The sequence below is a fragment of the Podarcis muralis genome, chromosome 15 (assembly GCF_964188315.1).
Source record: "Podarcis muralis chromosome 15, rPodMur119.hap1.1, whole genome shotgun sequence".
NCBI classification, from domain to species: Eukaryota; Metazoa; Chordata; class Lepidosauria; order Squamata; family Lacertidae; genus Podarcis; species Podarcis muralis.
The window spans coordinates 39,815,293-39,842,751 of record NC_135669.1 but is presented as its reverse complement, the minus strand read 5'-3'; the positions used below and the strand labels follow the sequence as shown (position 1 = coordinate 39,842,751).

Below are 27,459 nucleotides of genomic sequence, written 5' to 3'. Positions count from 1 at the left end.
CACGGGCTTTGGTCTGATGACCAGCCAAAGGCAACCCCTGAGATATGTGTGTGTGTGTATTGCACTACCCTGGCGACAGCCAATTCTTACTCTCATGCTTTCTAGAAGCAAACCTTTCCAGGTGCAGGAACACCTCCAACCTTAATTCAGGGGGGAAGTGTATTGTGTGTTTTTTTTTTAATTTATTTTGCCAAGGAGTGTTTCCATGTCTAGAAAACCGTGTTAGAAGCAGACAGGGCGCGCTCAGCGTGTAGACATCCTCCAACCGCCTGGCTGCCTGTGACAAAGCCTTTCAAAACTCAAAACGAACAGGGCAAGTGGAGTTTAAAGTGGTTTCCTAATCAAAGACAGCTGCACCGGGAAGCTGCAACAACATTCACCCCTGCAAGACGGGCCAAACTTTAAAAGGCAAACTATTCCGTCTCTGGTAAGGTTTTTAATTCCGTGCAGGCCAGCCAGCAGAAGCGCTCTGTCTTCCTTTCAGGGAGGCATCCAAAAAAACAGTGTTCACATGCAACTACTCAGCTACTGAAGGATGCTGGCTCCATAAAAGAGCATGCTATACCTGAGCTTTGGGGGTTTACAGAGAAGGGTTGTAGCTCAGTGGCAGAGCGTCTGCTTTCCTCGTACAAGGTCTCAGGTTCAATCCCCAGCATCTCCACGTAGGGCTAGGAGGGCTCTCCATCTGAAACCCTGGAGAGCTGCTGCCAATCCATGCAGAGAATACTGAGCTAGATGGACCATGGGTGCGACTCTTTATAAGGCAGCTTCTAATGTTCTAATGTCAAGGAGACATCACCTTGCCGACAAAGGTCCGTACAGTAAAAGCTATGGTTTTCCCAGTAGTGATGTATGGAAGTGAGAGCTAGACCATAAAGACGGCTGATCGCCGAAGAATTGATGCTTTTGAATTATGGTGCTGGAGGAGACTCTTGAGAGTCCCATGGACTGCAAGAAGATCAAACCTATCCATTCTTCAGGAAATCAGCCCTGAGTGCTCACTGGAAGGACAGATTGTGAAGCTGAGGCTCCAATAATTTGGCCACCTCATGAGAAGAGAAGACTCCCTGGAAAAGACCCTGATGTTGGAAAAGATGGAGGGCACAAGGAGAAGGGGACGACAGAGGACGAGATGGTTGGACAGTGTTCTCGAAGCTACCAGCATGAGTTTGACCAAACTGCGGGAGGCAGTGGAAGACAGGAGTGCCTGGCGTGCTCTGGTCCATGGGGTCACAAAGAGTCGGACACGACTAAACGACTAAACAACAACAACAACAACAAAATGTACTTAAGTCAGCCCTATATTTAAAGCCATGATGACTGGAGTCTTACTTTGTTTTCAGGGCACAGACAGTAGCTCAGTGGTGGGGCATCTGCTTTGCATGCTTAAGTCCCAGCTTCAATCCCTGGCCTCTTCAGGTAGAGCTAGGAATGCCCCCTGGGAGATCTGCTGCCAGTCAGAGGAGGCAATACTGACCTAGTTAGGCATAAGACAGCTCCCTATGCTTCTAGGATGGCAATAGGCACAATTCAAGGTAAGATGTTGAATTCAAAACAGTGGTTCTCAGTGTGAGCAGCATGAATTCTTGAGACATCTTTGGCATAGGACATTTGAAGTGGGGGGGACTCACAGCGGGGTCTTGCTAGTGCCCACACACAAAAGTCCGGCACCAGTCTTGCATTAATAAACCATGGGACTGCACAATCTTGACATATCAAGAGCAGAATCATCATTTTTTTTAAAAAAAAATATAGAACACAGTAAGCAGACTGACTAAATTCTCTAAGAAAAGAGCCTCTTTGGGGACTCAGATGTATCGCATCAATAGAAACTTGGTGCCAGATAATGGCTTCAGCCACTGTCTTCCTCCCCGGAGACTAAGATCACATCATCAATGTGAGGTTGACAAGAGTCGGGGGAAAGTGGGGCGGGCACTGGCTGTTGGACACAGAGCCACTGCTGCCGTATCACCATGTCCCAATCGCCTGGTCTCTTCCGAGGAGCGAAGAGCCACCCTCCCCCCCTTCTAGGATGAGTAGTTGGCAGAAGCGCTGGCGCTGTCATAGCAGGAAACTGATGCACCAAACAGCCGTTTATTTACTTTTGATAAATGTGTCCCTGTGCCTCTTCCCCACTTCCTCCAGCCATCCCAATCACCGTGGGGGAAATGGGATGTTCTTCAGAGGACCATTAAGCGGCAGAGGAAGAATAGGCAAAGAGCACCATAAATTAACAACAGGCAATCAGAGAGGGTTAAGGCAATTGACTTCTTGCCTTAAAGCCACGGGATCAAGTCTCATCAGGTGGCCACCCCATCTAGTAACACACCCCCTTAAGGGCAGAACATATGCTTTGCGTGCAGAAGGTCCCACATTCGATATCTAGCATCTCCTGGTAGGGCTGGGAATGTCCCCTGCTTGAAACCCCTAGAGTCCTGTGTTAGGTGGACCAATGGTCTGACTCCGTGTTCCTCTTTTATTTTATTCTTTATTCAGCTGCCTATGTCCCTCTTTTAATTAATCATTCATTCAGAATCACAAGGACTTGAAACTTTTGAGAAGAAAGGCCAGAGCTCAGTGGCAGACGAAATACTTTGCATGGAAAATATTCTGTTCCTGACTTCTCCAGGTAGGAACATCTCCAGCAAAGGAATGTACAAAGCTGCCTTATACCAAGTCAGACCACTGGTCCATCTAGTTCAGTGTTGTCTACACTGACACTCTCCAGGGTTTCAGACAAGACATCTCTCTGCCATCTCTACTGGAAGATGCCAAGGATTGAACCAGGGGCTTTCTGTGCACAAAGCAGCTGCTCTAGCACAGAGTTAGTGTTGCTTGATGTGGTACCACAGCCCTGTCAATGTTTGGATGTGTGCCAAGACTGCAGGTAAGCATCTCATATGGATAGAGCCCCTTCTATTCTCCACCCCACCCCACCCCAACGGCGGAAATCCATAGCTAAAGCAAGTGGGAGACTTCAGAAATTTGCTCTTCGGGTCAAACAACAGCAATTCTTGGTGACTGCGCCACATTGCCACCACATCAAACTGTCAGCATCTATCGGTCCCCTTGAACACAGACGACAAAAAATCAAATGAGCTCTCAGGATTTTTTGTTTTTTAAAAAAAAACAGGCTTAAAAATTCCTGATTCAACTACAATAAAGAAAGTTTTAAGGGGGGGGGGACCTCCAGCTCAGACCATAAGCATACATGTCATTTTAAAAAAGTTTTTAAAACCTGGAGGTTTAATGCTAAAATCTGAAACTTTTGAAGGAGAGTTGGTCACAAACTGGTTATAATTTGAGGCACCCATATCCAAGTTTGGTACAGTTACCCCCCACCCTAGAGTTTTCCTTTCTAAAGGTTCAGGAAGTTCTACTTGCACACACACACACAAGGTCTGTAGCTCATTGGTAGAGCATCTGCCTTGCATGCAGATGGTCCCAGGTTCCATCCCCGGCATCTCCAGGTAGGGCTGTGAGGGAGACCCCTGCCTGAAACCCTGGAGAGCCGCTATCAGTCAGTGTAGACAACACTGAGCTAGATTATGGGGAAGAGTGCATACACTGGTATCTGCTGTTGAAAATAACATTTTATAAAAGGAATTACATTAGGGATGCTGCTTAACAAATATCTGCACATGAGGCAAATCTGCAAACAGAAAATGGGTATACACAGTCGTACCTTGGAAGTTGAACGGAATCCGTTCCGGAAGTCCGTTCGACTTCCAAAACATTCGGAAACTAAAGCACGGCTTCTGATTGGCTGCAGGAAGCTCCTGCAGCCAATCAGAAGCTGTGGAATCCCCCATCGGATTTTCAGGTTCCAAAAAAATGTTCGAAAACTGGAACGCTCACTTCCGGGTTTCGATTGTTCGGGAGCTGAAATGTACGAGTACCAAGGCATTCGGCAACCAAGGTACGACTGCATTTGGAGAAGTGAGAAGTTAAAATGCTGATGAATTTTCATGAGAAAACAATAGAATCATAGTTGGAAGGGGCCATGAGGATCGCCTAGTGCAACCCCCTGCAATGCAGGAATCTTTTGCCTAACATGGGGCTCAAATCCATGACCCTGAGGTTAAGAGCCTCCTGCTTTTTGCTGACTGACCTATACTGCAACCTGATGCCAAAAATATGGCAAGCTGAAGTTAAGATTGGGGAAATGGGGGGCAAAAAACCTGAGAGAAACCAAAATTGACAGATCAAGACATCCACACCCTCTTGTTTGCAATCCCCGCAACTGGAATTCGGCAGTGCACTGCCTCCGAAACTGGATATAAAATATAGCCATCGTGTTGCCAGGGGGCAGGGGTGTGAGTTAGTAAATGGGTGGGTGGGCCTCCATGCCTAAAGGCTAGATAGATGGCCTTTCAAACTCTACGCTGTTCAGAAGTTTTTAGAGATCTGATTATGTACAACTTACTTTGGGGCAGGGGCTGGGGGAAAAGACTAAGAAAGTAAGGCAATAAAATCAGGAAGGGATTTTATTTCCCCACAAAATCTGAGGGGGCAGGAAAGGAAGTACCCCATACAGATCTGATTTCACACTTTAATTCAGAAAATGTTATTAGCAGCCATGGAAGAACCATGTAATGCCTTGAAATCAAGGCTAGTTTCCCTGATGCTTTGGCTTCAGCAAACGGGAAAGCGGATCCCTCGGTTATCTCAAGGCCATGATGTGGGGAGAAACTGACACCTATTGGTAACTTTCAGATTACTCCACGAATGCTGTTTTTTCCCCACTTTGAAGAAAGGGAAGCTGCTTTAAGCTTTAAACACACACACAAAGAGCAAAACAATGTAATGCAAAGACTAAGTAAATTCAAGGCATTTCCACCCCCCCTCCTGCCATTAAATTCTAAGCTTATTTAGCTATATTTTTCCTTTTAAGGACAACCAAACCTACTTCTAAAGTAAGCTTGGGTTCCAGAATGCAGGGAGGGGACCACGATAAGCAAACAAGTATACATTAAAGCTAGCCTAGTTCATCCTCTTCAGAAGGTCAGAAAAGTTTACATTTAACATCTGGGGCAAAAGACAGATTTCTGCTCACACAAACTGAAGTTGGGACTTCTGTCAGGGTGGACCTCAGTTCCTCTCCTTCAGATGCCCGTTGTTTCGAGAACGAGACAGGGACATGCAAATGTGGGTGCTAATTCATGCACAGATTTATTTATTTACAAACATGTAGCCTACTTTCCAGTGGTGTCCTCAAGGAGGCTCAAAGCAGAAATAAAAGAAGCAGTGCACCCTCCTCAAACTTGGTGCACAGCCGTTCTTTTCCGCATTAAGAACTGGAGGTACGCTTCATTCTAGTTGATACAGAACCAGCTAGGGACAGGCAAATCTGTCCATTCCAATTTATTTTTTTTCCAATCATCATGTTGCACATTTCAACATGAGGTGGGGGTTTTTAAGTCCTCATGAAAACCAATCAACATTTCCCCTAATACTTTTAAGTACTAATTACTAATAAAATATACTTTTCCCTAGTATATTTATTTTTGAACTCATTACTTGGCGTGAGAACAGCACAACAAAATTCAAAGAAGTGTGGACTTTGAAGTATGGTTGTCGCTTCGGTTTGTGGATTGCTTCAGAAACTGCAAATCCAGGAACCTCGCCTATAAATGCCAGCTGAATCTAATTCCTCCCCCATCTCTAGAACCAACTCATGTGAACACCATAGGTAACACAGAATTCCAGGCAGGCAAGTGAGCAGGGCTGATTTCTGTCTCCCCAACCAGTCCGCTTGATTTCTGTGCTGTCTGGAAATGGAGCATAGAAATGCAGCAAGCTGGCTAAGGGTGCACAGAGCTAGGGCCAGCCCAAGACATTTTGGCACCTAAGGAGAACCCACAAAATGTTGCCTCTCATCGGCAAGTAAAGAAACGGGGAGTGAAGTTCTACAGTGAGAACACAGGTGTGGAATCAAGTCATCCTTACCCAATGGTTGAAGGTGGTTGCAGAACCCAGGAGACCCCAAAGCACAGCCCTTGCCATTTTCTCTCTGGGAGGAGACTAGCAGTGCCTCCTATTTGTCTAGAGGCAGCATTGCGGGGGAGCTGCCAAGGAGGAAGCAGATCTGGCCTCCAAGGAAAGTGCTGCAGCAGACAATACATTCCTTGGAGAGTGGATCTGCTGCTCTTGTGGATCCTGCCACCCAAGGCAGCCACCTCACCTTGCCTCATGGGCGGGCCGACCCTGGACACAGCAATCCATCTGTCCTTCTGACAGCCCCCTTGGCTGAATACAAATTATTTTACTAGTCTGCTTAGAGACTAATTGCTTGCATTTCTATGATGGTTGCAGAAGAGGGGGCCTTATCCTATTCCACGGTCAGCCCAGAGTTGTAGGCCACTAACCCCTTAGAAGGCTAGTAAAGAATCTACAAGCTTAGAACATGTGTAGGCTTGTTTACACTAAAATAAATATGGGGGGGGGGGTTCAACCATCAGTTGTGGTGTGGGTAGCATCAAAGAATCCCAATGTGTCACTGCTTTCTGCTTCAGGATGACATCACTGCAGCTGGAGGTAGAGGTAGAGGTGGTGGGGAAATCAGCACTGCAGATTCCTGCTCTGATGGATTTAGAAGCAACAAGGGATGCTGCAGCCCCTCTGATGACACAATAGTTCTCAACCACCTGACACCTGGGCAGTGGAGTCCGCCACGGTTTCATCTTATTCCCCATGCTCTTTAACATCCATTGGGTGAGGTCATCCAGGGATTTGGAGCATGCTGTCATCAATGTGTGGATGACAACCAGCTCTATTTCTCCTTGTCAGCAGAATCAGGGGAGGCTGTGCTGCTGCTGCTGCTGCTCTAGAGGCAGTAATGGGCTGGATGAGAGTCAACCAACTGAGATGGAATCCTGAGGAGGTGCAGTTCACATGCCCAGGATGTAGGAAGATGATCTGCTCCTAACAGGGATGACCTCCCCTTAACGGAGCAGTTTTGTAGTTGGGGAGGGGGAACTACTAGATCAGGCATAGGCAAACTCGGCCCTCGGGGTGTTTTGGGACTAGAACTCCCATCATCCCTGACCACTGGTCCTGTTAGCTAGGGATGATGGGAGTTGTAGTCCCAAAAACATATGGAGGGCCGAGTTTGCCTATGGCTGTACTAGATCCAGTACATGTGGTGTCTGTGATATGCATTACGTTTTTCTCCAGCTATGGTTTGCCAGCTGTAGCCATTCCTGGACCGAGATGGTCTGGCCAGAATAACTCATTCTCTAATAACCTTCTATTTTTATTGCTGTAATAAGCTGGGGGGGGGGGGCATCCTTGAAGACAGTTCAAGGAAGCTGGCACATACTTTTTGCAACCATATAACGTCAGTTTTACAAGAGTTGCACTTGTAATATGCATGTGACTGAGCTCTATTCATGCTGTTGTTATATAAAAAACCTGAACAACTTTGCACCTAAGTACTCAGAGAAGTGCCTCTCCCTATATCAATCTGGCTGGGCCCTAAAATCTGCAAAAGAGACCCTTCTAGGGGCCCTGCCAGCATTTCTGGGGTACATCAGGCATTAACTGTGGGCCTTTTCTGTGGTGGCACACCAGGTATAAAATTCCCTCCCATTAGAAATATGACAAGTGTGTACATTGTATGTCTTTCTCCACCAGTTGAAAACATCTTTCTTCCCCAAGGCACTTGAAGGTAGATAATGAATGCTGGTCAAATATAACTGCTTTCTGCTGTTGCTTGGTATGGATTTTAGTACTGGTCTTCATTTGCTATATAGCCCATGCAGGGGAACCATTTGCCCTCCAGATGCTGCTGAACTACAACTCCCATCAGCACCAGCAAGCATGGTCAATGGCCAGGAATGATGGAAGTTGTAGTTTGGCCACATCTGGTAGGCCAAAGGTTCCCCACAACTGTTATATCATATTTTATAATTTTAGGAATGCATTTTATATGTGTAAACTGCCCTGGGGTTATTTATGATGAAGAGTGGAACAGAAATTTATTGAACTAATAAATAAAATTTTAAAAAACAGTGTGCCCTGGCACAACCTTTTTGCCTTGCAGTAGAAAATGCTTTTAAAAAACAAGAATAGACCAATAATGCCAAGTCAGTATTGTTAACGGAATAAAACAGGAAACAATCTGAAATAGCAACTCCCAACCATCTACAACCAAGGCAAGTTAACAGAAGTGCCAACTAAGTAATGCTGGTGTATTTCTGATCAGAGCGGTTCAAAGGGTCATCGCCAGTAAGTTCCTGCTGCCGGGGGTAACCAAGCTAACCTGTAAAAAGGTGTCATTTCTGCATCGTCAAACAAAGCGATTATATGGAAGCAAACATTCTCTAAACATCCATGTTTTACAAACCTTGAAAAAGGTATCTCTAGCCCGATATGAGTTTGCTTGAGGAGTATCATATGTGGTCTGAAATACTAGGGGAAATATTGTGCACTTCCTTAATGGCATCCCTTTTGCACACGTCCCATTGAATAAGCAACTATTATCCCATTAGAAAACCATTTCAAACCAGAAGAAATCTGGGAGCAACACTTTGAACACACGTTTTAATTCCTACAGCAGTAGGATGAGGATTGTCAACAGGTTGAGTGCCAGAAAAAGCAAACAGGAATAATCCAATGGGGATGGATTGGCACTGTGTAAGAGCACACCACACTCGCAAAACTCTCCTACCAGGAATGATGAACCTGTGGCCCTTCATGCCACCTGAGGCCGATGGGAATTTGAGTCCAGCATCATGGGGGGTGGGGCACCTCCATTTTATACCTTTCAAAGGGGCTTGTGCAGGACAAATCCCCATGTTATGCCCCTTGGTTTTAAAAGTACTGGGTCCCCAACAAATCGACAATAGCTCCCAGATTTGGCCACTATGCATACAGTACTCTGTTTTTAAGGAGGTGGTCACCTAAAACAGGTAACAAGTCTGATCAAGTTGGGTTTGATTCGACCACAACCATTCAGGAAGAAGAGGAGGGGAAACAGAGCTCAAGAGGATGCTTACTTGTGACAAAGAACTTTTTGGTGAAGGTACAGCTGTCAAAGGCAGCAATTTTCTCCTGTAAGACGACAACAAGGATCCTGGGAGCAAAAAACAAAACAACAATGGAGAATACTTGAAATATCAAGATACTAAAAACTGAAATGGTGGGATTTAGACATTCTGGTTTCTATAGGGTATAATAATAATAATAATAATAATAATAATAATAATAATAATAATAATACACTGGTCCTGCTTTAGAAATCCTCACTATGCAAAAATTCACTTATCTGAACACAAAGAATCATTACCCAAACTTCAATATATAACCACAGGTTCAAATATCCGAATAGAAAGCAATTTTTACTTCCTTGTTTGCCTTTTGCTGATTGGTTGAGGGAGGAAGATGGAGTGATTGGACAAATCAGAGAGCATTTTATCTAGGTTTTCCCATTTCCCCTCCCCCCATGTCGGCATCAAAATTCCATGGTTGGAAACAATCAGAAAATTTCACATAGGAATCAATGAAAATCATTGACTTATTACATGAATACTTGCCTAACGAGCCATTTCCAGGGAAATGCACTGTGTTTGTAAAGCGGTATCTGTGTGTCACTATATTTATGATAATCACTATTACTGAAAGTTGTCTGTTCTCTATGCATCTGGACCCCTCTTAAGACGCCATAACCAAATTTTGTATGATGGTTCCTGAGATCAAGGAGCAAGTTTTTGTCTATATTTGGACATAAAGGTGGGTGCCATTTTGCTTCAAGATAGCAGACTGAACCTTTCAAAACTGCACTGACTTGAAGCAATGACTTCAAAACTACCTCAATTTTTTGTTTGTTGGTTTCTTAGAATTCCTGAGCAATGCTGGTTATGAGGCTGCTAACATATTTTAGGGAGCAGGCACTGCAGGCACAGAAGCTGAATTCTGTGGCCAATACCAGATTGAGTTATTTGGGGGGGGGTGAGAAACCTCAGGTAGCAATCCTGGGTGTGAAAATGCAGGAACTGCAAATGTAGTGTGTGCCCCCTTTTCCACCTGCGAAATGCCAGAGAAAACACAAGAGGGTTTGTACCTCTTTAATAAAACCAATGTTATGCCTGCTGCAATTTACATTTATTTTTTTAAAAGCATCCTTTTCCCCCGGTGACTCAAAATGAAAATCCATCACTACCACACGGCATATTAATCTAAAAAGTGTTTCATCCTCAAAAATAATCACATTGCTGGTTTTTATTGCAAATCTGCCGGGCGTAACAGCCGTACCTTATTTGCTGAAAGTGTTTTGTGTGTCCCCCGTTCCCCTCCCCACACCCTCCATACAATGGAATTAAGAGGAGGGGGGTGGGATAGGGTTTATGTAATGAATCACTTAAAATGATTATCAGGACATGAAGCACAAGGACGATGACAACAAAACAAAAATGTCAAGGGGACAGCAGCTGGGAAGCCATTTTAGATCTCTACAGTAGACACCACATGTGGAATCAGCTCCAGCTGGTGCAAAATCCTGAAGTGAGGCTATTGGCTACAGCAGCACATAACTCAGGTGATTAAAAGCTTGCACCGGCTGCCCATATGTTACTGGGCCAAATTTAAGGAACTTGTATTGATTTACAAGGGCCTTAACAACTTGGGTCTAGGATACCTTAAGACTGCCTCATCCCTTATAACCCTGCCTGAATCACTGAGATCTTTGGGGGAGTCTTTGTTGGCCTGCCTCCCCCCACCCCACCCCCCCATAGCTCAGATGTGTAGCTTATGACTACTTAAAAGTCTGCATTTGGTCCAAGCTGCTCCCATGGAAGGCAATGATGGACAGCAATATGAAATATAAATGGCCAAGTGGGTTGGGGGCTGGATGGAGCAAAGTATCCCAAGATAAAAGGGCTTACCTTTTGTTGCAGTGCAGGTCATAAATGGGCGTTTTGAACTGTATGGATTTTACCATTTCACCAGTTCGCAAAGAATGGAGGTCCACGCAACAGTAAGGAGGGCTGGTGCTGAAAGAGATCAGAAAAAACACGGGGTTGGCTAGCATATTTAGGCCACCTAGCAAATTCAAGGAGTTATGATTAGGATACAAAGCCCACAGCAACTTCCAAGCAGTTTATCTGAAGGATCACTTGGCCCATGTGTGGCTGCTCCGCAGCTTCAACCTGCAGAACTAGCACTTTGACAAGCACCATGTACTGTTCTTTCCACATTTGCAAGAAATGGATCGTTTAGTGCGGCAGCGCCTATGCTCTAGAACTCCCTGCCAATTGATATTGGGTAGGCCCCTTCTCTATATAATTTCTGACACTTGCTAAAAAACATTTTTGCTTAGACAAGGCTACCCAAACATGTCATTTTATTATGTACATTCGTTTTGGTTTTTTAACTGTTGGTTTTATCTAGATTTTGATAATTTTATGATGTTTACTGTTTCAAAGTCTGCTTCTACTGTTATTCTTAAAAGAGCATTTCATGCCGTTTTATGTAAACCACTTACAAGATTTATTTATTGATTAAGCAGTACATAAATCTAGGAAAATAAAATAAACAAACAAAATGCATTTGAATATATAACAGTCAGAATGATATGATTCCCCAGAAGAGCAGAAAAATGACTGAATGTAGCAATCTGCAGAATGCTATCAATAATAATAATAATACAGTGGTACCTTGGGTTAAGAACTTAATTCGTTCCGGAGGTCCGTTCTTAACCTGAAACTGTTCTTAACCTGAGGTACCACTTTAGCTAATGGGGCCTCCCACCGCCGCGCAATTTCTATTCTCATCTTGAAGCAAAGTTCTTAACCCGAGGTACTATTTCTGGGTTAGCGGAGTCTGTAACCTGAAGCGTCTGTAACCAGAGGTACCACTGTAATAATAGGGCACATACAGTGGCTCAGACGCCAGATTTGGGGGATGGGGGAGAGATCAGATTTGCAGCCCAACAGCAGTTCAGTGCTTCCCCATAGCTTCCTGTAGCTCCCCAAACTCACAAAGTTTGTATCAATTGCATTAATTTTTTTAAAAGAAAGGATTAAAAATGCAGACTAAATTAAGCAAAATAAGAGAAACAATAACTATTCAAGCTGCATAGTTTTATGTATTTTGAAAAATATAGTATTATCATTATGAAGTTTGCAAGCAGGCTTACAAAAACAATGCCACAAACATGGTAAGACATGTGCATATATGAAACCAACATGACATCAAGACATGGCTTCTGGAGATATGGGTTGAAACTGCACATTATGAACTATGGGGCCTGCATCAGGGTGGGGGCTTAGGGGCAGAGACCAGGGGCCCTGCAGTGCTTGGCAGCGTGAGCAGGAGTGGGCCCACATGCAAGAGGACCAGTTGATCATATTTTGAAGCAAATACACAGTCAATGAATGCACTTAACCAGTAAAAGGGCTCTCATTACAGAAGACCATTCAGTCCAGGGTCTAAAGTTACCTAACCGCACCACTGATTATGATGGTCACAAGGTGGCCCTGACGTCAGTGGCCCAGTGCGTCTTCCCCCTCTCCTATCAGGTAAGCTAAAACTGCACAGTGTGATGTCATCCTGCTACGTGAACGTCCCCGCCCATGCCAACAAAAGCAGCCAATGAAGCGGAGGGGGGAAACTTACAACGGGATGACATCATCTGCTATAAAGTTACTGGGAAAGGGAGAAGAGGAGACCGGGGAGAGGAGAGAACTACTACTTTTGGCAGCATTTTTCTGCCCCCGCCCCACCTCCAATCCAAGCGAACTCTGTAATGTCTAGATTTCAGCCCCCGTGTTTTGACACATGGACAACTCAGGAGGATACTGGGTGGCCAAGAACTTTGAGATTTCACTGCAAAACACACACGTCGCCGGAATGGGACTTACGGACAAGCAGCTGAACCGCACAGCTGCCGATGTCAACCCCAGTACAAAGAGCCCATGGTCGTTTCAACAGGCTCCTTGTTTGTTTTAACAACAACAACAAAAAATCCATATGCGGCACGTGCCTCTTTTATCATTTTAATATAAATAAGGCTCTCCAGCTGTTCATTCAAAAGAGAAGCAGCCGCCGCCAGCTTTCTTTCAACAGAAAAAGGGTAGGCCGGGATGGAAGAGGAGAAAGGGAGAGTGGCAGGCGCCATCTTGCAGGCCAAGAAGCGGCTTTGATCTGGCAGTTCCACTCCCGCGACACCTTTTCCTTCCTCTCCCCCTTCTCCTCCCCGCCTCCTCAAGAGAGTGCACTGAAAGGTTGGTTGTTTCTAGGAAGACGTGCAAAAGGGTCGGCTGTGTAACACACACAAACAGGAGAACGCAGATTTTAAAACAGAGGGAGGAAATATTACAAAAAAGGTGTTTGCTACTGCTTACGGGTGCACCCAAAAGGGATATGAGGCTGATTGCATGGGTGGTAATACTTCAACCTCCCTGCCACAGGAGGCAGTGATGGCCATCCCCATGGCTGGCTTTAAAAGAGGATTGGACACATTCATGGAGGAAGAGAGGGTGACTGGTTGCTAGTAGCCACGATGGCTGTGTTCTGCCTCCAAGGTTCCAACAACTGCTGGAAACCACAAGAGGGACGAATGCTCTTGAGGCTGGGTCCTGCTTGCTCACAGTTTCCCACAGACATCTGGTTGGCCATTATGGGAACAGGAGGCTGGACTAGATGGGACATTGGCCTGATTCAGCAGGCTCTTCTTAAGTTCTTCTGTTAACCTGCAGGAGCATGTATGGGGGCTCATGACTGAGCTCCCATACATTAAAGCAGGCTTCCTCAACCTCGGCCCTCCACATGTGTTGAGACTACAATTCCCATCATCCCTGACCACTGGTCCTGCTAGCTAGGTATCATGGGAGTTGTAAGCCAAAAACATCTGGAGGGCTGAGGTTGAGGAAGTCTGCATTAAAATCATTAAACAAACAAAATCCCATACATATATTAAAGTCTTTAAACAAACAAACAACTCCCTGCACACTGCAAACATCTTTGGGAGAAGAGCTGAAAGGCTAGGTTAGATTATGTGATAGATTATGTTTTCCATGTGTGTATAGGAAAAAAGGATTGTAACGAACACAGCTTTACTTAGAGTAGACCCCCTGAAATTAATGAAGACACATGCCCATTTTCTTTCAGTTGGATACAACCCATAGGGAGCTGCCTTATACTAATCTTTTTTAATAAGCTAAGTGGCCGATCCATCACATCATCTTGTGGCTGCGAGTTCCACAAATAAATTGTGTGGACTTTGCCACCATAATGGACTGTGAATGCCACTAGCTTTAACTGCTGAGGGTTTTTTAAGCTGGCTGGCTGGGGGCTAACAAAATGGCTGTAGGTTAGGGAAACACTGTGTTCCACTAACCCCTCCTTCGAATTAAGGAACATAGGAAGCAGTCAGACCACTGATCCATTTAGCTTAGTACTGTCTATCTACACTGAGTGGCAGTCTCTCTTTTTTGGTTTCAGATGGGAGTTTCTCCCAGCCCTACATGGAGATGTCAAGGATTGGACCTGGAACCTTTTGCATGCAAAGCAGATGCTCAACAACACAAGATACCTTTCATAATATTTATCGGATTTGTCCAGAAAAACACACCAAGGTATTTTTTTAAAGTGACATTTCCCCAAAGTGTGTGCATATATCACCGAGACACAAAACAGCAGAACTCCTTTAAACCTACCACAAATTGCAGGAGGTATGGAAACACTTATTTTTCAAAATCAGAAAAAGGTGCTCCCAATCTTAAGACATGTGCTACTAAACCTAATCCTTTCACTTGGAGGAGGAAGCAATAGTAATTTGGAAAAGACATGGTAATTCTTTGCCCCAGATTGCCTAACAACAGGTCTCAGGAATGAAATTTAAAATGCACCTTATCCTGAAGGGGATACAACCAAATCAAATGCACTTACATTTCCCTGCTTCTTTCCAGGCAGAACCCCACTTCACAAAGAACACAAGACTGCCTCTGAAACTGGTAGTGCTGCACTGGGTTTCCCCAGTCCCCTACATTAATTTATCCCAGAGGCAGGCAATGTGGTGTCTTCCAAATGTTGCTGGACTACAACCCCCAACAGCCCCAGCCAGCATGGCCAATGGTCAGGGATGATGGGAGCTGGAGTTCAACATTCATCTAAAAAGGGCATTATGTTGGCTACATTATGATTGGCTCCTTTGTCCTGATATCATTACTATTTGCTTCCCACCCTGCCCTGTTTCAATAGTCAATGAACCAAGTGGTCTTTAATGTTTTAAAGCCATAGGTTACAAAAGAAGAGAAAGAATCCTGATTGCAAAAAAGTAACATTCGTGATAAAATCTTATTTATATCACATTATGAGCAAGTAAAACTTTGGCTCGAGCTTCCAAAAAGCAAACCTTCCCACGGCTAAAAGAGTTGCTCTAAGTCAGTTCACTGCAACTCAGGTCAGCTGGTAATTCAGATCAAGAGGTAAGTCCAGAGATTTACTTCACATCACAAAGAAGATTGGCAATATAATAAACAATGTGGTACATCCTCCACAGAGCCACAAGGACAGAGCCTCAACTCATAAGATTGTTTTTTTAGAAGGCTGTATAAAACTGCAGTTTGCACTAGCTGCAAACCATTTCAGGCAACAGCTTCAGCTGGGTGCTGGAGACTGCGTGTCTTGGCGATGGCAAGTATCAGCTGACCCAGACTCCACCTTCCCCAGCCCAATGCCCTCTGCATGTTGTTGGACTACAACTCCCATCATCCTTCACCATAGGCCATGCTGGTCATGGCTCTTAGGAGTTGGACTCCTACAACATCAAGAGGGCACCGTGTTGACAAAGGCTGATCCAGACACTGCAGGCAGGAGGGATTTCTCCACTTCTCTCCTCAGCTGAGAAGAGTGTCCTGGGCTCTCCTTGCAAGTCACCTGGCTTGGGGTCAAGGTGAAGGGAAGGCCAGAGGACAGCTGACCCAGCCAAAGAGTCTGAGCAAGCTCAGTGCTAGAGCATCTACTCTACATGCACAAGGTCCCAGATTCAATCCCTAGCATCTCTAGGGGGTGCTGGGAGAGAACTCTGTCTGAGATCCTGGAGAGCCACTGGCTGATAGTGAAAACAATCCTAAGCTTGAAGGACTAATGGTCTGTCTCAACTGTAAGACAACTTCCCATGTTCCTACACTGAGTGAGGCTTGGCATTTGCTCTGGAGTACATACAGTCCAAATTAAGAAGAGGGTGTGTTGTTGTTGTTTAAAAGCTTGACATGTTGTGCAGGAAGACCGAACGACATCTTAATCATACAGCAAGCCCGCTGCATATTTTATTCAATCAACTGTAATATTTGAACCTGGCTGGTCTCCACCAGCCAGACAGCAAATCATATGGCTACATAGCAATTTGGGTCTTTGACACAGCTGCCCATCTCTGCCCCCACCATAATGGCAGGAAAGCATGGATCCAAGATGTGCTTAAAAATGCTCAGGGTAGTAATAATACTAATAGTGCAATAATAATTGGGCAGGAGATCAGTTGGTACAGGACTGGCAGGGCCTCAGCATCGGGCACTGAAGCCCACAGACCCTTCTTATTCTCCAGGAGTGATTTTTTTAAAGTGTGAAAGCGCCCTCTGAAAGTATCCTAGAAGTATTACTGACAGACAGAAGGCCTGATTACTAATAATCTAAAATGTCCTGTGAGAGAAATTTAGATTTTCTCCATTAGTCACTAAGAATTCTTCCTCAGTATTGCCACCCGAGAGCCGTATGTCATTAGTATTATGTAGCTGCTTCCCCTGACCACATAAAGAGTGAAGAGTTTGGGTTTTTAAATGAAAAAGAAAAAAAGAAATAGCGTACATGGGCGGGGGGGGGGGATGCTATATCAATAGTTAGTTCTATGTTGAAGTTTCTCTAGGGCCTCTAGGTCACTGATCTTCAGTTTGGGACCTGCTAGTATACTGATGATCAGTTTGGGACCTAGCTGGACCATAAAGAAGGCTGATTGCCGAAGAATGATGCTTTTGAATTATGGTGCTGGAGGAGACTCTGGAGAGTCCCATGGACTGCAAGAAGATCAAACCTCTCCATTCTTAAGGAAATCAGCCCTGAGTCCTCACTGGAAGGACAGATCGTGAAGCTGAGGCTCCAATACTTTGGCCACCTCATGAGAAGAGAAGACTCCCTGGAAAAGACCCGGATGCTGGGAAAGATTGAGGGCACAAGGAGAAGGGGATGACAGAGGACGAGATGGTTGGACAGTGTTCTCGAAGATACAAACATGAGTTTGACCAAACTGCGGGAGGCAGTGAAAGACAGGAGGGCCTGGCGTGCTCTGGTCCACGGGGTCACGAAGAGTCGGACACGACTAAACGACTAAACAACAACAACAACAACAGGTTGGGTTGCAAGAACAGGACTGCTATCATACAAATATCTGGCATTGTGTCATGTGAGAGATATGTCCATCCTCCACCCTCCATCACTCTAACTGATTCTACATTGTTGTAACCTACGCCATGACCTTAAGGCGAAGGATAGGTAAGAAATATGAATCATCCTCACCAACTTAAAAAAAAAGTTAAAAATTGGTGCCCAGGTGCAAGTTTGGGCTAAAGGTGGGCCCCAGGTCTGAAAACATTGAAGATGACTGTTCTAGGTGATTGGGCTTTAGATGTTGGTCATGACCTACCAAAACAAAACTGAGTCTCACAGGAGACTCAGACACTTTTGGGTCAGATCCCCAGAGGTATACATAGTGGGGCACTCCACTGTGGGTGTACTTTATGCTCCATAACAAAAGCACTATCCCCAAGGGAGGTGTCTGCCAGCACCACAATGGAACCTTTTATTTACTGCATGCACATACAACCCAAAAATCCAGTAGAAACTCCAAACTCTACAGTTGTATGACTGTACTCCAACATGCAAGAGAAGAAAAATACACATCCTGAGATTTAAGAAGTTTGTAAGCCCTGGCTGGTGAGCTCTGCAACAACTTTGGTTATTCAAATAAGCACAAACCACAGTTCTGTTCAGCTAACACCCCACATCTTTCGTCCTTTGAGTGAAAAACAACCTCAGAAGATAGAAAAATTAGCAACATCAAAAGACAAATATATCAAAGTCTTTCACAAACCCCCAGCCTGCTTTTAATTTTAAAAGAAACAAACCAAGGTACAGCTAAACCAGACTTTTAACTTGCTCCGTATATAAAAGCAGTTGTGGGCTCAAACAATTAGTACTGCTTTTTTTGTTATTTTCAGTGGAATCCACAGACACAAGCTTATGATATTAAGAGATGACAGCTGAGCTTAGAGAAGGAAGAGGACGGTTGAATCACAGAATCGTGGGAATGAAGGAGCGTGCTCTGAAGAGAGAGGGTCAAATGGACACAAAGAATCATAGATTCATAGAGTTGGAAGGGACCCCAAGGGTCATCTAGTCCAACCCCCAGCACTGCAGGAAGCACCCAATCCAGGTTCTAAGAAAAACAAGTTATGGAGAACCATTACTGCCCTCAAAGTAGGAGCTTTCCTGGTTTTCAAAGAGAGTCACCTACAAAGCAACAAAAGATAGTGCCTTCTTCCAAACTTTTGCTCGATAGCTTTGTAGCTCAACACAAGAGAGCGAAAAGGGAGGAGGGAATGATTGTAAAACAGATGTGGAGGGAGAGCAGCTGTCTGCAAATAGCAGCTGTACAAACCCAAGAGGTGCTTCCATCAGGGGCAGCAGCAACAGAAGATGATGGTGGTGATGGGACAGCAGGAGGAAAGAGAAATCACAGTAGCGAAATGATAAGCAGCCAAATAGGGATGAAAAGGCAACATTTTCCGTTCCACTCTGTATTTTTTCAGGCAGCACTGTTGCCTTTCCTACATTATTCAACTCGCTGTCCGCTGTGGCAAAATGTAATTAATTACGTAAATTACATTATTCCACCCTATTCATTTCAGTGCAAAGGAAACACAATGCGAATGGTGGGGAGGGCATATGCCAATTATGCATCATTCGTGGACTGATAATAACAACAGCGAATGCCATTAATATTTGCTGGATTTAATTCCATTCTGGACATATGACAAATGCATGAAAATCAGCAATTTCTGTTCCTATTGCCACTGGAATTCTCTGACATCCCTACAGCCAACAGGGAGCAATGCCTGATGGCTTCTGGTTAATATGAGTGCGATTCCTATGAACCATGTTCTTACTAGTGCCGAACCCAATTGCAGCCTTCTAGATTAGTCAGTAATTCTTCAACAATATTTTTTTTGGGGGGGGGATAACCAGTTAACATGTGTGTTTTTTATTATATTGTGTATTTTTTATTGTCACGTATGCAGCTTGGAGCAATTGGTTTGAGGGAAGCAATTTGTGAGTAAAATAGCTTGCCATTGCAACTCTCTTCACCCCACAATTATATTTCCATGCTAGTTATTGGGTTCCAGACTGCTTCCTAATACATCATTCTCTCAATTACTTACTCAAATTTAAAATTATTTCAAAATACATGTTTTCTCTTCTAATCCATATACGCAATTGATGTCTTTACTTCATTTATGAATCATTCTCATGAAATATCCCAATGCAATATTAACAATGAAAATATTGTAAAAGACCAATAAAACCGTGATATGAAGAAAAATGCAGGAGTTGTGGTGGTGGTGGTTGTTCACATCTTGGTGCAAAACTAGTTTTATTTTGGAATGAAGAGTCAAACTAGTTAGTTTAATCCAGTTCAAGTTTGACCGAAGTTTTGTTTTGTTTTTTAACTTAGATTTTTATACCACCCTTCATCCAAAGATTGCTGGGCATCTTAAAATAATCAAAACAGCAAAATAATATCAAGCAGCAGCTGCTGCATTTTAAAGAGACTGTGGCTACAATCCTATGCCACCTGGCAGCAAGCCTCACTGAACTCAGTAAGACTTACTTTTGAGTAGACATGTATAGGATTATACTGTTAAAAAAAAATCACCACCACAAGCTAGAGAGAAGTTTAGGAGATATATATATTATTGCACAACTCAACACCAAAGGATTTTTCAACTTTTAAGCCTCAGGTTTGGGTGGGGATGGGTGTTTCTGAAAAAAGAGTTTGGTTCATATGGCAAACGCACCATAAATACAGTTTGTTCAGAGTCAGAACCATAAATCCAACATCATCCATAATATCGAAATTGCAGGGTAGGAAGCTTTGACATTTGGGACATGTGTAATCCAAAGACATCCTGTACTTGAAATGTATGAAACATGATACACCCAAAAACGGTTACAGAATACTTCCATACCAGCTAGGAGCTGAAATTTGGAAAACACACACACACACACACACTGCCCAAGAGTTACTACAAGAGTCTAAGAAGCTGGGGTGTTTTTTTTCATGTAATAGTCAAAAACTGTGAAGGATAATGTTGACTCACAATAAAGGTCACTGATATGGAATGGCCATCACTAGCCCAGCACAGTACAAGACTACATGTGAGAGTATTGGATGGTGGGAGGAGTGTTGCCCCATCACACATTTGAATCTGCTTTGGATTAAGGGAGCAGGTATTTCGCTCTGCCGCTCTCAGCTGAGGATGAGCCAGCTGCAGTGCAAGATGTCTGTGGAGAAGATGCCGATGGAGCACAAGAAGGGGAGAGGGGACACATGGATTGACTGTAGGGCCAAGCAGTGTGTAGGGAGGGGGGCTGCTTTCAGACAGATTCCAGGTGAAGACAGCACTTTGTTTGGCTCCTGCTCTTCCAAGGTATTTGGCGGCCCTTGGAAACATCTGAACAACTTATTTAGCCACAATGACAACAGAGAGCCTCCAACTTCAGAGGCAGTATACGTCTGAGTACTACATGCTGGGGAGAAACATGGAAGAAGGCTCTAGCTTTCATACTGTATTTCTGGGCTGTCCAGAGTCATCTACTGGGCCATTGTGGGAAATGGGATGCATCTAATCTAACTGCAAGAAGCATTCAGAAAACTGGATCCATGCATTCAGAACACAGCCTATATTTACTAGGACCAGGTTTTCCAGCCTCAGGTCCCCATGTTTTGTTGGAATACAACTTCCTTCATCCCTGATCACTGACTAAGATGGGTTGTAGTTCAACAACTCCTGGGGACCCAAGGTTGAAGAACCATGTCATCGTGAAATTAGATTAGCTTGAAATTGCAACTTGAAACTGGATTAGGTTAGAGCTAATATTTCTATGCTGTTTTTCAGCTAAAGGAACATTCAAAGCAGCTTACAATACAAAGCAAAAATAATACAATAGGTAACAACAAAAATCCAATATAAATTTATACAATGATGCATTCAGTATAATAAAATTACAAACAATAGCATAAGCCAGCTGTTGTTCTTTTGTCCCCAGTAGAATCTCCAGGACTCTAACCAAGATCCCCCCAAATACAACCATGAAGATGAGTAACAGCTAATAGACAAAGCGTTTCCCCGTTTTCATCAACAAACAAAAAATAACAATAACATGATATAACAGAACAGAACATGTTTTCTTCTGTGAGATGCACTCCACAGAAGCAAACTCAACTGGTTTAACACCAGGTATGCAAAGAGATGGACAGAAAGGGACAGAAGGCCTGATACAGGAGAGGGAAGAAATCAGTAGATTTATTTTGTAGTCATCCCACAATAGAAAAAACCAACTTTGATGACTCTAAAAGAGGCTTAGACATATTTTTGGAGGAGAAGGATGTCAATGGCTCCTAGACATTTTTGGAGCAATATGCCTCTGAAAACTAGTTGCTGGGAGCCACAGATGGGGAGAATGGCTGTTGTGCTCAGGTCCTGTTTACGAGCTTCCCATAGGGGCATCTTGTTTGCCACTGTGAGAAAAGGGTGCTGGAACAGGTGGGCCTTTGGCCTGATCCACCTGCAGTGCTCTTCTTCGGCTCTTAAAAAGAAATATCTGCCCTCAAGTAGATGGGATTACTCTAGGTTGGAGCAGGGCACCTTTGGCTATAAACACACACTCACATGTACAACTGCTGCTTTCTGTGTGACCTGTGGCATCTTCTCTCACAGCAGAAGCTGGCACTTTAACCAAGGCCTGCCTCACCTGAAAAAAATTAGTGTGAGCCTCGTTTTCCACTACAGTGAGACAAGTCACGTGTCACCAGACACTGCTGTAATAATCCCATCACATTTTTGCATTACTTAATATATTTGGATAAATGAGTCTGTTTTAATATGGACTAAAGGATTCCACCCGACCAAAAAAGCCCCCCAAAAACCTTTATTGGTTTTATGAATTTCTATATCCCTCAGAAAGCTTCATCCTAAATCCATGATATCCCACTCACTCCAACCCCATTTCAAAGGCTGAATTTTGCATCCTGAGCCCTAAATTAGCTGAAAGGGTATTTGAAATTACAACATTATACAGATGGTCCGTTGGGAGCAGGCAATGCTTAATCTAGCAAATAAAGGCTGAGTGCCCCCTTCCACACACACACACACACACACACTACAGCACAATTTTCATTATGCCAGACCCCTTTCAAGTGAAAAAGAAAATGTGGCAACACCAGGTCTCCCTTTAAATATCTTTGGCACCTGCAAAGGTTTTTGGGCAGGCATATTGCTTTGTTTCCAGCCCATGCATGTGACATAACTTCCTGCCGAAATCCTGCAACATTGCATGCCACAAATGTCCAGGCTTACTTTGTCCTGCTTTTGTTGTGTTGTAGCATCAAGAGTGATCTTCCAAAGAGGAATAATGCAGTAACAGTGGGGAAGCAGCTCAGAACAACTAACCAAGTGGAATGATGCGAGGACGGTCCAATACAAATCTGCCAATAATGTGCTATTATTGAGTCGGTAACATGTTGCAGAACACAACCTCCCCACCACCACACAAAAAAGCACCAGTCTGGGTTCTGGCTCCCCAGCATGAATGCGGAAGGAGCAGACATGCACTTCAAGAGAGCCATTTAGCTGGCTGGGGGAGTTGAGCTGATCAGTGTTGGGCTTGTGGCTGAGTATGGGATGGGACACCCAGATGAGTCCCACTACAAAGACCCCCTAAGGGGCAAAAAAGCAAAAATAAATAAAACCCCAGCACAATGTAACCTACAACCAGCCAATCAGATAAAGGATTACAATTCATCCTGTAAACAAAAGCTCACTGCCATAACAGAAAAAGACTTTAAATCTAGACAGGATCAAAACAACAAACCCCAAACAAACAAGGCTGCATTCTGCACATCAAGAGCGGCAACTGCACGCCACACAGTTTAACAGAAAGCTGTGGGGTTGCTTAAAAGTTTGCAGCCACTAAAAGCTGGCTCCAGCTCATCCCGAAAGACTTCCATTGGCAGCCAAACTTTTACCCAGCAAACGCGAGAGGCGAAACGCAGCAATTCTGCAGCGCCACTTAAAAGGCGTTAAGAGACCCTGCTGGCGCGGCTCTTGTATAGGCTGCCAAGACCCGAGAACTATAAATCAGTTTTTTAAATGTTTCTTCTGCTGGACTTCAGCATATATTAAATACCATTATTTCTGGTCAGGAACATTTGAGAAATATATGCAGAAGACCAGGAAGGTTAATATAAATTCTTGCTGAGCGATAGCAATACAAAGATATGTGTGTGTGTGTGTGTGTGTGTGTGTGTGTGTGTGTGTGTGTTTCAGCCAAGATAAGAAAAAATGGCAGTTAAAAATACTAATATTTACTTTTAACTTGTAGCAAGAATAAGAAAAAAGTAAGTGTCTCAACACCTTAAATCAGGTGTGTTAAAACTTTCTGCCTCTAGGGAATCTTTTCCAAACTAACTTGCTTGCAGAGGAATCCTTGTGTATTTGTAGAAGTTTCCGGTGCGTATCACAAGGCTTTGTTTCCACATGGGGTTCTGACCAAGCATGTATCAAAGTCACAAGCCCTACATACCCATAGTGCTATAAATCTCAAAGGAAGATGGGCAGTGGTAAGCTAACAGAATCATAGAACTGTAGAGTTGCAAGGTATCCCAAGGGTCATGAAGTCCAACCCCTGCAATTCACGAAGACTGTGCACCATGACTGATCTGCTCTTCGGAGGATTCCCCAGCTAAGCTTCCAAGGAAATCCACAGAGTCCAGGAACCCCCTATTTGAAAACTATTGCCTTAGAGGAGGAAAATAACTATTGCGGGAACTTGCTTTTGTGGCAAGGAATGTGGTATGGGCGGGGGGAGGGGGGGGGATGAAAGAGATTCATATAGGTGTAGGTTTGGCCTCCAGAACCTCTGAAAGCAACTATTTAATTATACACACAAGCCAAGATCTTCTGCCCACAAGACCCCACAGTCCCATAACACACCATACCCAATGTCTGAAGGGGATAATCCCTGCAGATGTCTATAGGGAGGAAGATGAAGCCCCCAAACCAAACCCCCCCAAATTTGAGATTTGCAATTCAGGTGAATTATTTTAATTGATCCTTATTTCACATTAAAAGCTCCCTTATTCTGATATACATATAAACAACTTCTATTACCTTTGCATCCCAGTCTCCTCCAAAGTATGCAGGGCAGCATCCACTAGCTTAAACCCTTACCTTTATCCCTTAAATAAAGATGTAGCCAACATGGGTGCTCCAAATGTTGTTGGGACTCGAGCTCCCATCAGCTCCAGCATGGAGCCAGTGTTCAGGGATGGTGGAAGTTGCAGCCCAACAACATCTGGAGGGCCACAGAAGGTTCCATCCTAAGCTACGACATTGGAGGAGGATGGGGGAAGCCACAGGTTCAAATCCCCATTTAGCTATGAAGCTCCATAGGTAACCCCAATCTCAATCTCTCAGCCCAACCGAAGGATGGGAAATCTCAGGCCTGGGGGCCACATGTGACCTTCTGGGCCAGTCTATCTTGCCCCAGAACACACCACAGGCCACACTCCTTGCTGAGAGGGGAGCACAGGAACAAGCCTACTGTACAAAGCTGCTCCACCCACTTTTGCTTCTGGCCCCGCTCACCACCAGCATGTGGCCCCTGGAAGGCAGCTTAGAAGGGAATGTGGCCCTTGAGTCTGTACTCCCTGGTCTAGCCTACCCCACAGCTGTTTGTGAAGACAGCATGCTATGGACCAGGGTGAGAGGAGACAAGCATGTGTGGCTCCTATAGAGTTCGGTGGAGAATAGGCAGAATAAACATGGAATCAATAAATAAATCCATTCATCCGTTTCAGAAACTTTTATTAACCCTTCCAATGCATTTAACAGTTGCCTTATCAAGCTGTCCCGACCTCTTGGGAGAGAGCAGGAAAGGAAAGCGAAACATTCAAGGCAATGATCTGCACCTTCATTCAATGCTGCTTGCAGGGATGAGGAGGAGAGGGGTTTTATTTTTACTCCCTTCCTTTTTTTTCTTGCAAGGTGTTTTGTTGTTTCTTAACCTTGTGCAACAGATAGAAACTCTAGGAAGAGACAGCACCAATTAGAAAAGCAAGGAGGAAGGCGCACGCTCGACTCTCTGTCACATTGATTTATAGCAGCTATTCCGAAGGCAGACAAAAACACACAGATGCAAACAATTACACTATTTTTGTAGGCAACAAGTGAGGTGGGTGGTAACTGAGAAAATTCTGAAGGGGAAGAAGAAGCGGGGGGGGGGAGCACCCTGTCACTATATTCCAGTGCATTTTTTTTTTATTTTTTTTTTACTTCTGTTCTTCATCCCCTCTTCCCCCTTAAGTAACCCTCATCACACAACAAACGCTGGCCACATCAGAGACTTTCCAAGGCCTGAAGGGATGCTTTGATTCCAGACTGCTCCGGGCATTAGCAAGGACGTAATTAGGGTAAAAAGTTCAACCACAGTTCCATGTCTACAGGGCTGCCAGAAATAAGATTTCCTCTCCTTCCCTGGTTTGTACTGTACCCTCCCCGCACCCCCCCCACACACACACACCGCCAGCCCCGTCCTGAAGAAAGCCCATATTGAAAACACATTTATTTTGGTGGAGTTTGTTCCTCTTCTAATTAACTTGATAGCGGTTACATTATTTAATAATTTTAAGTGGTTTTGTTTTCTTTAAAGAGTAGTCCTTGGGCTGGCTTGATTGCCCCTCTGATGGTGTTCAGGATTAGCAGAGCCTCCCCCGCTCCAGTGGCCAGGACAGCTGCCCTTTGTGGAAAAGCAACTGTACACGGCAGATGGGCTCATCTGGCCAATTGCTAAAGCTCTCAAGACGGATGTTTTGCTTTAGTCCTCCAATGCAGATGGAGGACAACGTAGCACAGGGCAGCAGGAGGATGGGATGGGACACGAGTTCAAACGTTATGCCTAATTTGCACACGTTGCAGTGGAAACTTCTGGAAGCTGCAGAAAATTCTGCCTTGCATCCAGGGTCCCATCATCTCAGGTCTTTAAAGTGCCGTTGTCATGGCTTTATTTTTAACCAATCAAAGTACATTTGTAATTCAGGCAGGCCTACCCGGAGAGATGCTCACATCTCTATTGTCTTCCCTCTTGCCCCGGCCTCACAACTGGGAACTACTTGACCCTGGAGCCTGTAGGACACAGCAAGGCAAATGAGAGAGGCAGGACAGCTCTGGTGTTATTTAAAAGTTATGAATGCCTAACTGTCAGAAGCTGGTGGGTGTAGAACCAAGGAAAGTGTTACACCTGCGTTCCATGCAGAAGGTCCCAGGTTCAAAGAAATGGGGCTGGGAATGAAAACCTGGAGAGCTGCTGCCAGTCTGAGTTCACTGACCCTTTGATGAGCTGATAAAGTTGTCATCGAACCCATTCAATGAAGCCAAGTCAAGAAATAGCAACACAGATAATCAGCACTTATTAATCGTTGTCATAAAATCATAAAATGTAATTAAAAATGCCCACTTAGTCCCACATCCTGTTCTCACACTGTATTGTGGAATCACCTTATGAAGTACAGTAAGTCCTCAACTTACGCAGGGCGTTGCATCCCAGGGATTGGGAGTAAAGCCAAAATCGCATAGAGTCAAAACACATTGGGTGCAATGGCAGGTGGGTTTGCCAGAGTCTTTTTTGCCCAGATGCTCACCTCCTTTACACACCCTTTTCAATTCTTTTTTCGATTTTTTTGCCAAGAATGTAAAACTTAATGTGCACAAGTTAAATGTGCACAAGTTGTGGGCTTGCTGTACAAAGGTCCCATACTGGCAAGAGAGGCGCACTCTGTACATATAAGGTTCATAGTTCTCAAACCATTTTTTTCACTTTTTTCACACTATCATACATCAGAAACTTCTTTTGTACCCCACGGCTTCTTCAAGCCTCCAATCTTTATTATTTCCCTTCACAGTAACATAGACCAATGTAAGGCAGCTTCTAATGTCCCTGGGATAGCTCAGTCAGTAGAGCACGAGACTCTTAGTCTTAGGACGATGGGTTCAAGCCCAATGTTGCGCAAAAGATTCCCGCATTGCTGGGGGCTAGACGAATGACCCCTGTGATCCCTTCCAACTCTACAATTCTATGATTCTATCTTTCAGCTCTATGTACAGTTGCCCCGTGTGCCAAGCTGCTGGA

At 44.3% G+C, this 27,459-nt stretch overlaps 1 protein-coding gene across 1 annotated transcript in view; it reads right to left on the bottom strand.

The window, feature by feature from the left end:
* The window catches only part of BCAS3 (BCAS3 microtubule associated cell migration factor), a 457,979-nt gene that overhangs the window by 389,942 nt on the left and 40,578 nt on the right, over positions 1 to 27,459 (bottom strand). Inside the window, 2 exon segments of the mRNA XM_077919460.1 lie at positions 9,000 to 9,076; positions 10,884 to 10,991. Of these exon segments, the coding sequence (XP_077775586.1) occupies positions 9,000 to 9,076; positions 10,884 to 10,991 (185 nt within the window).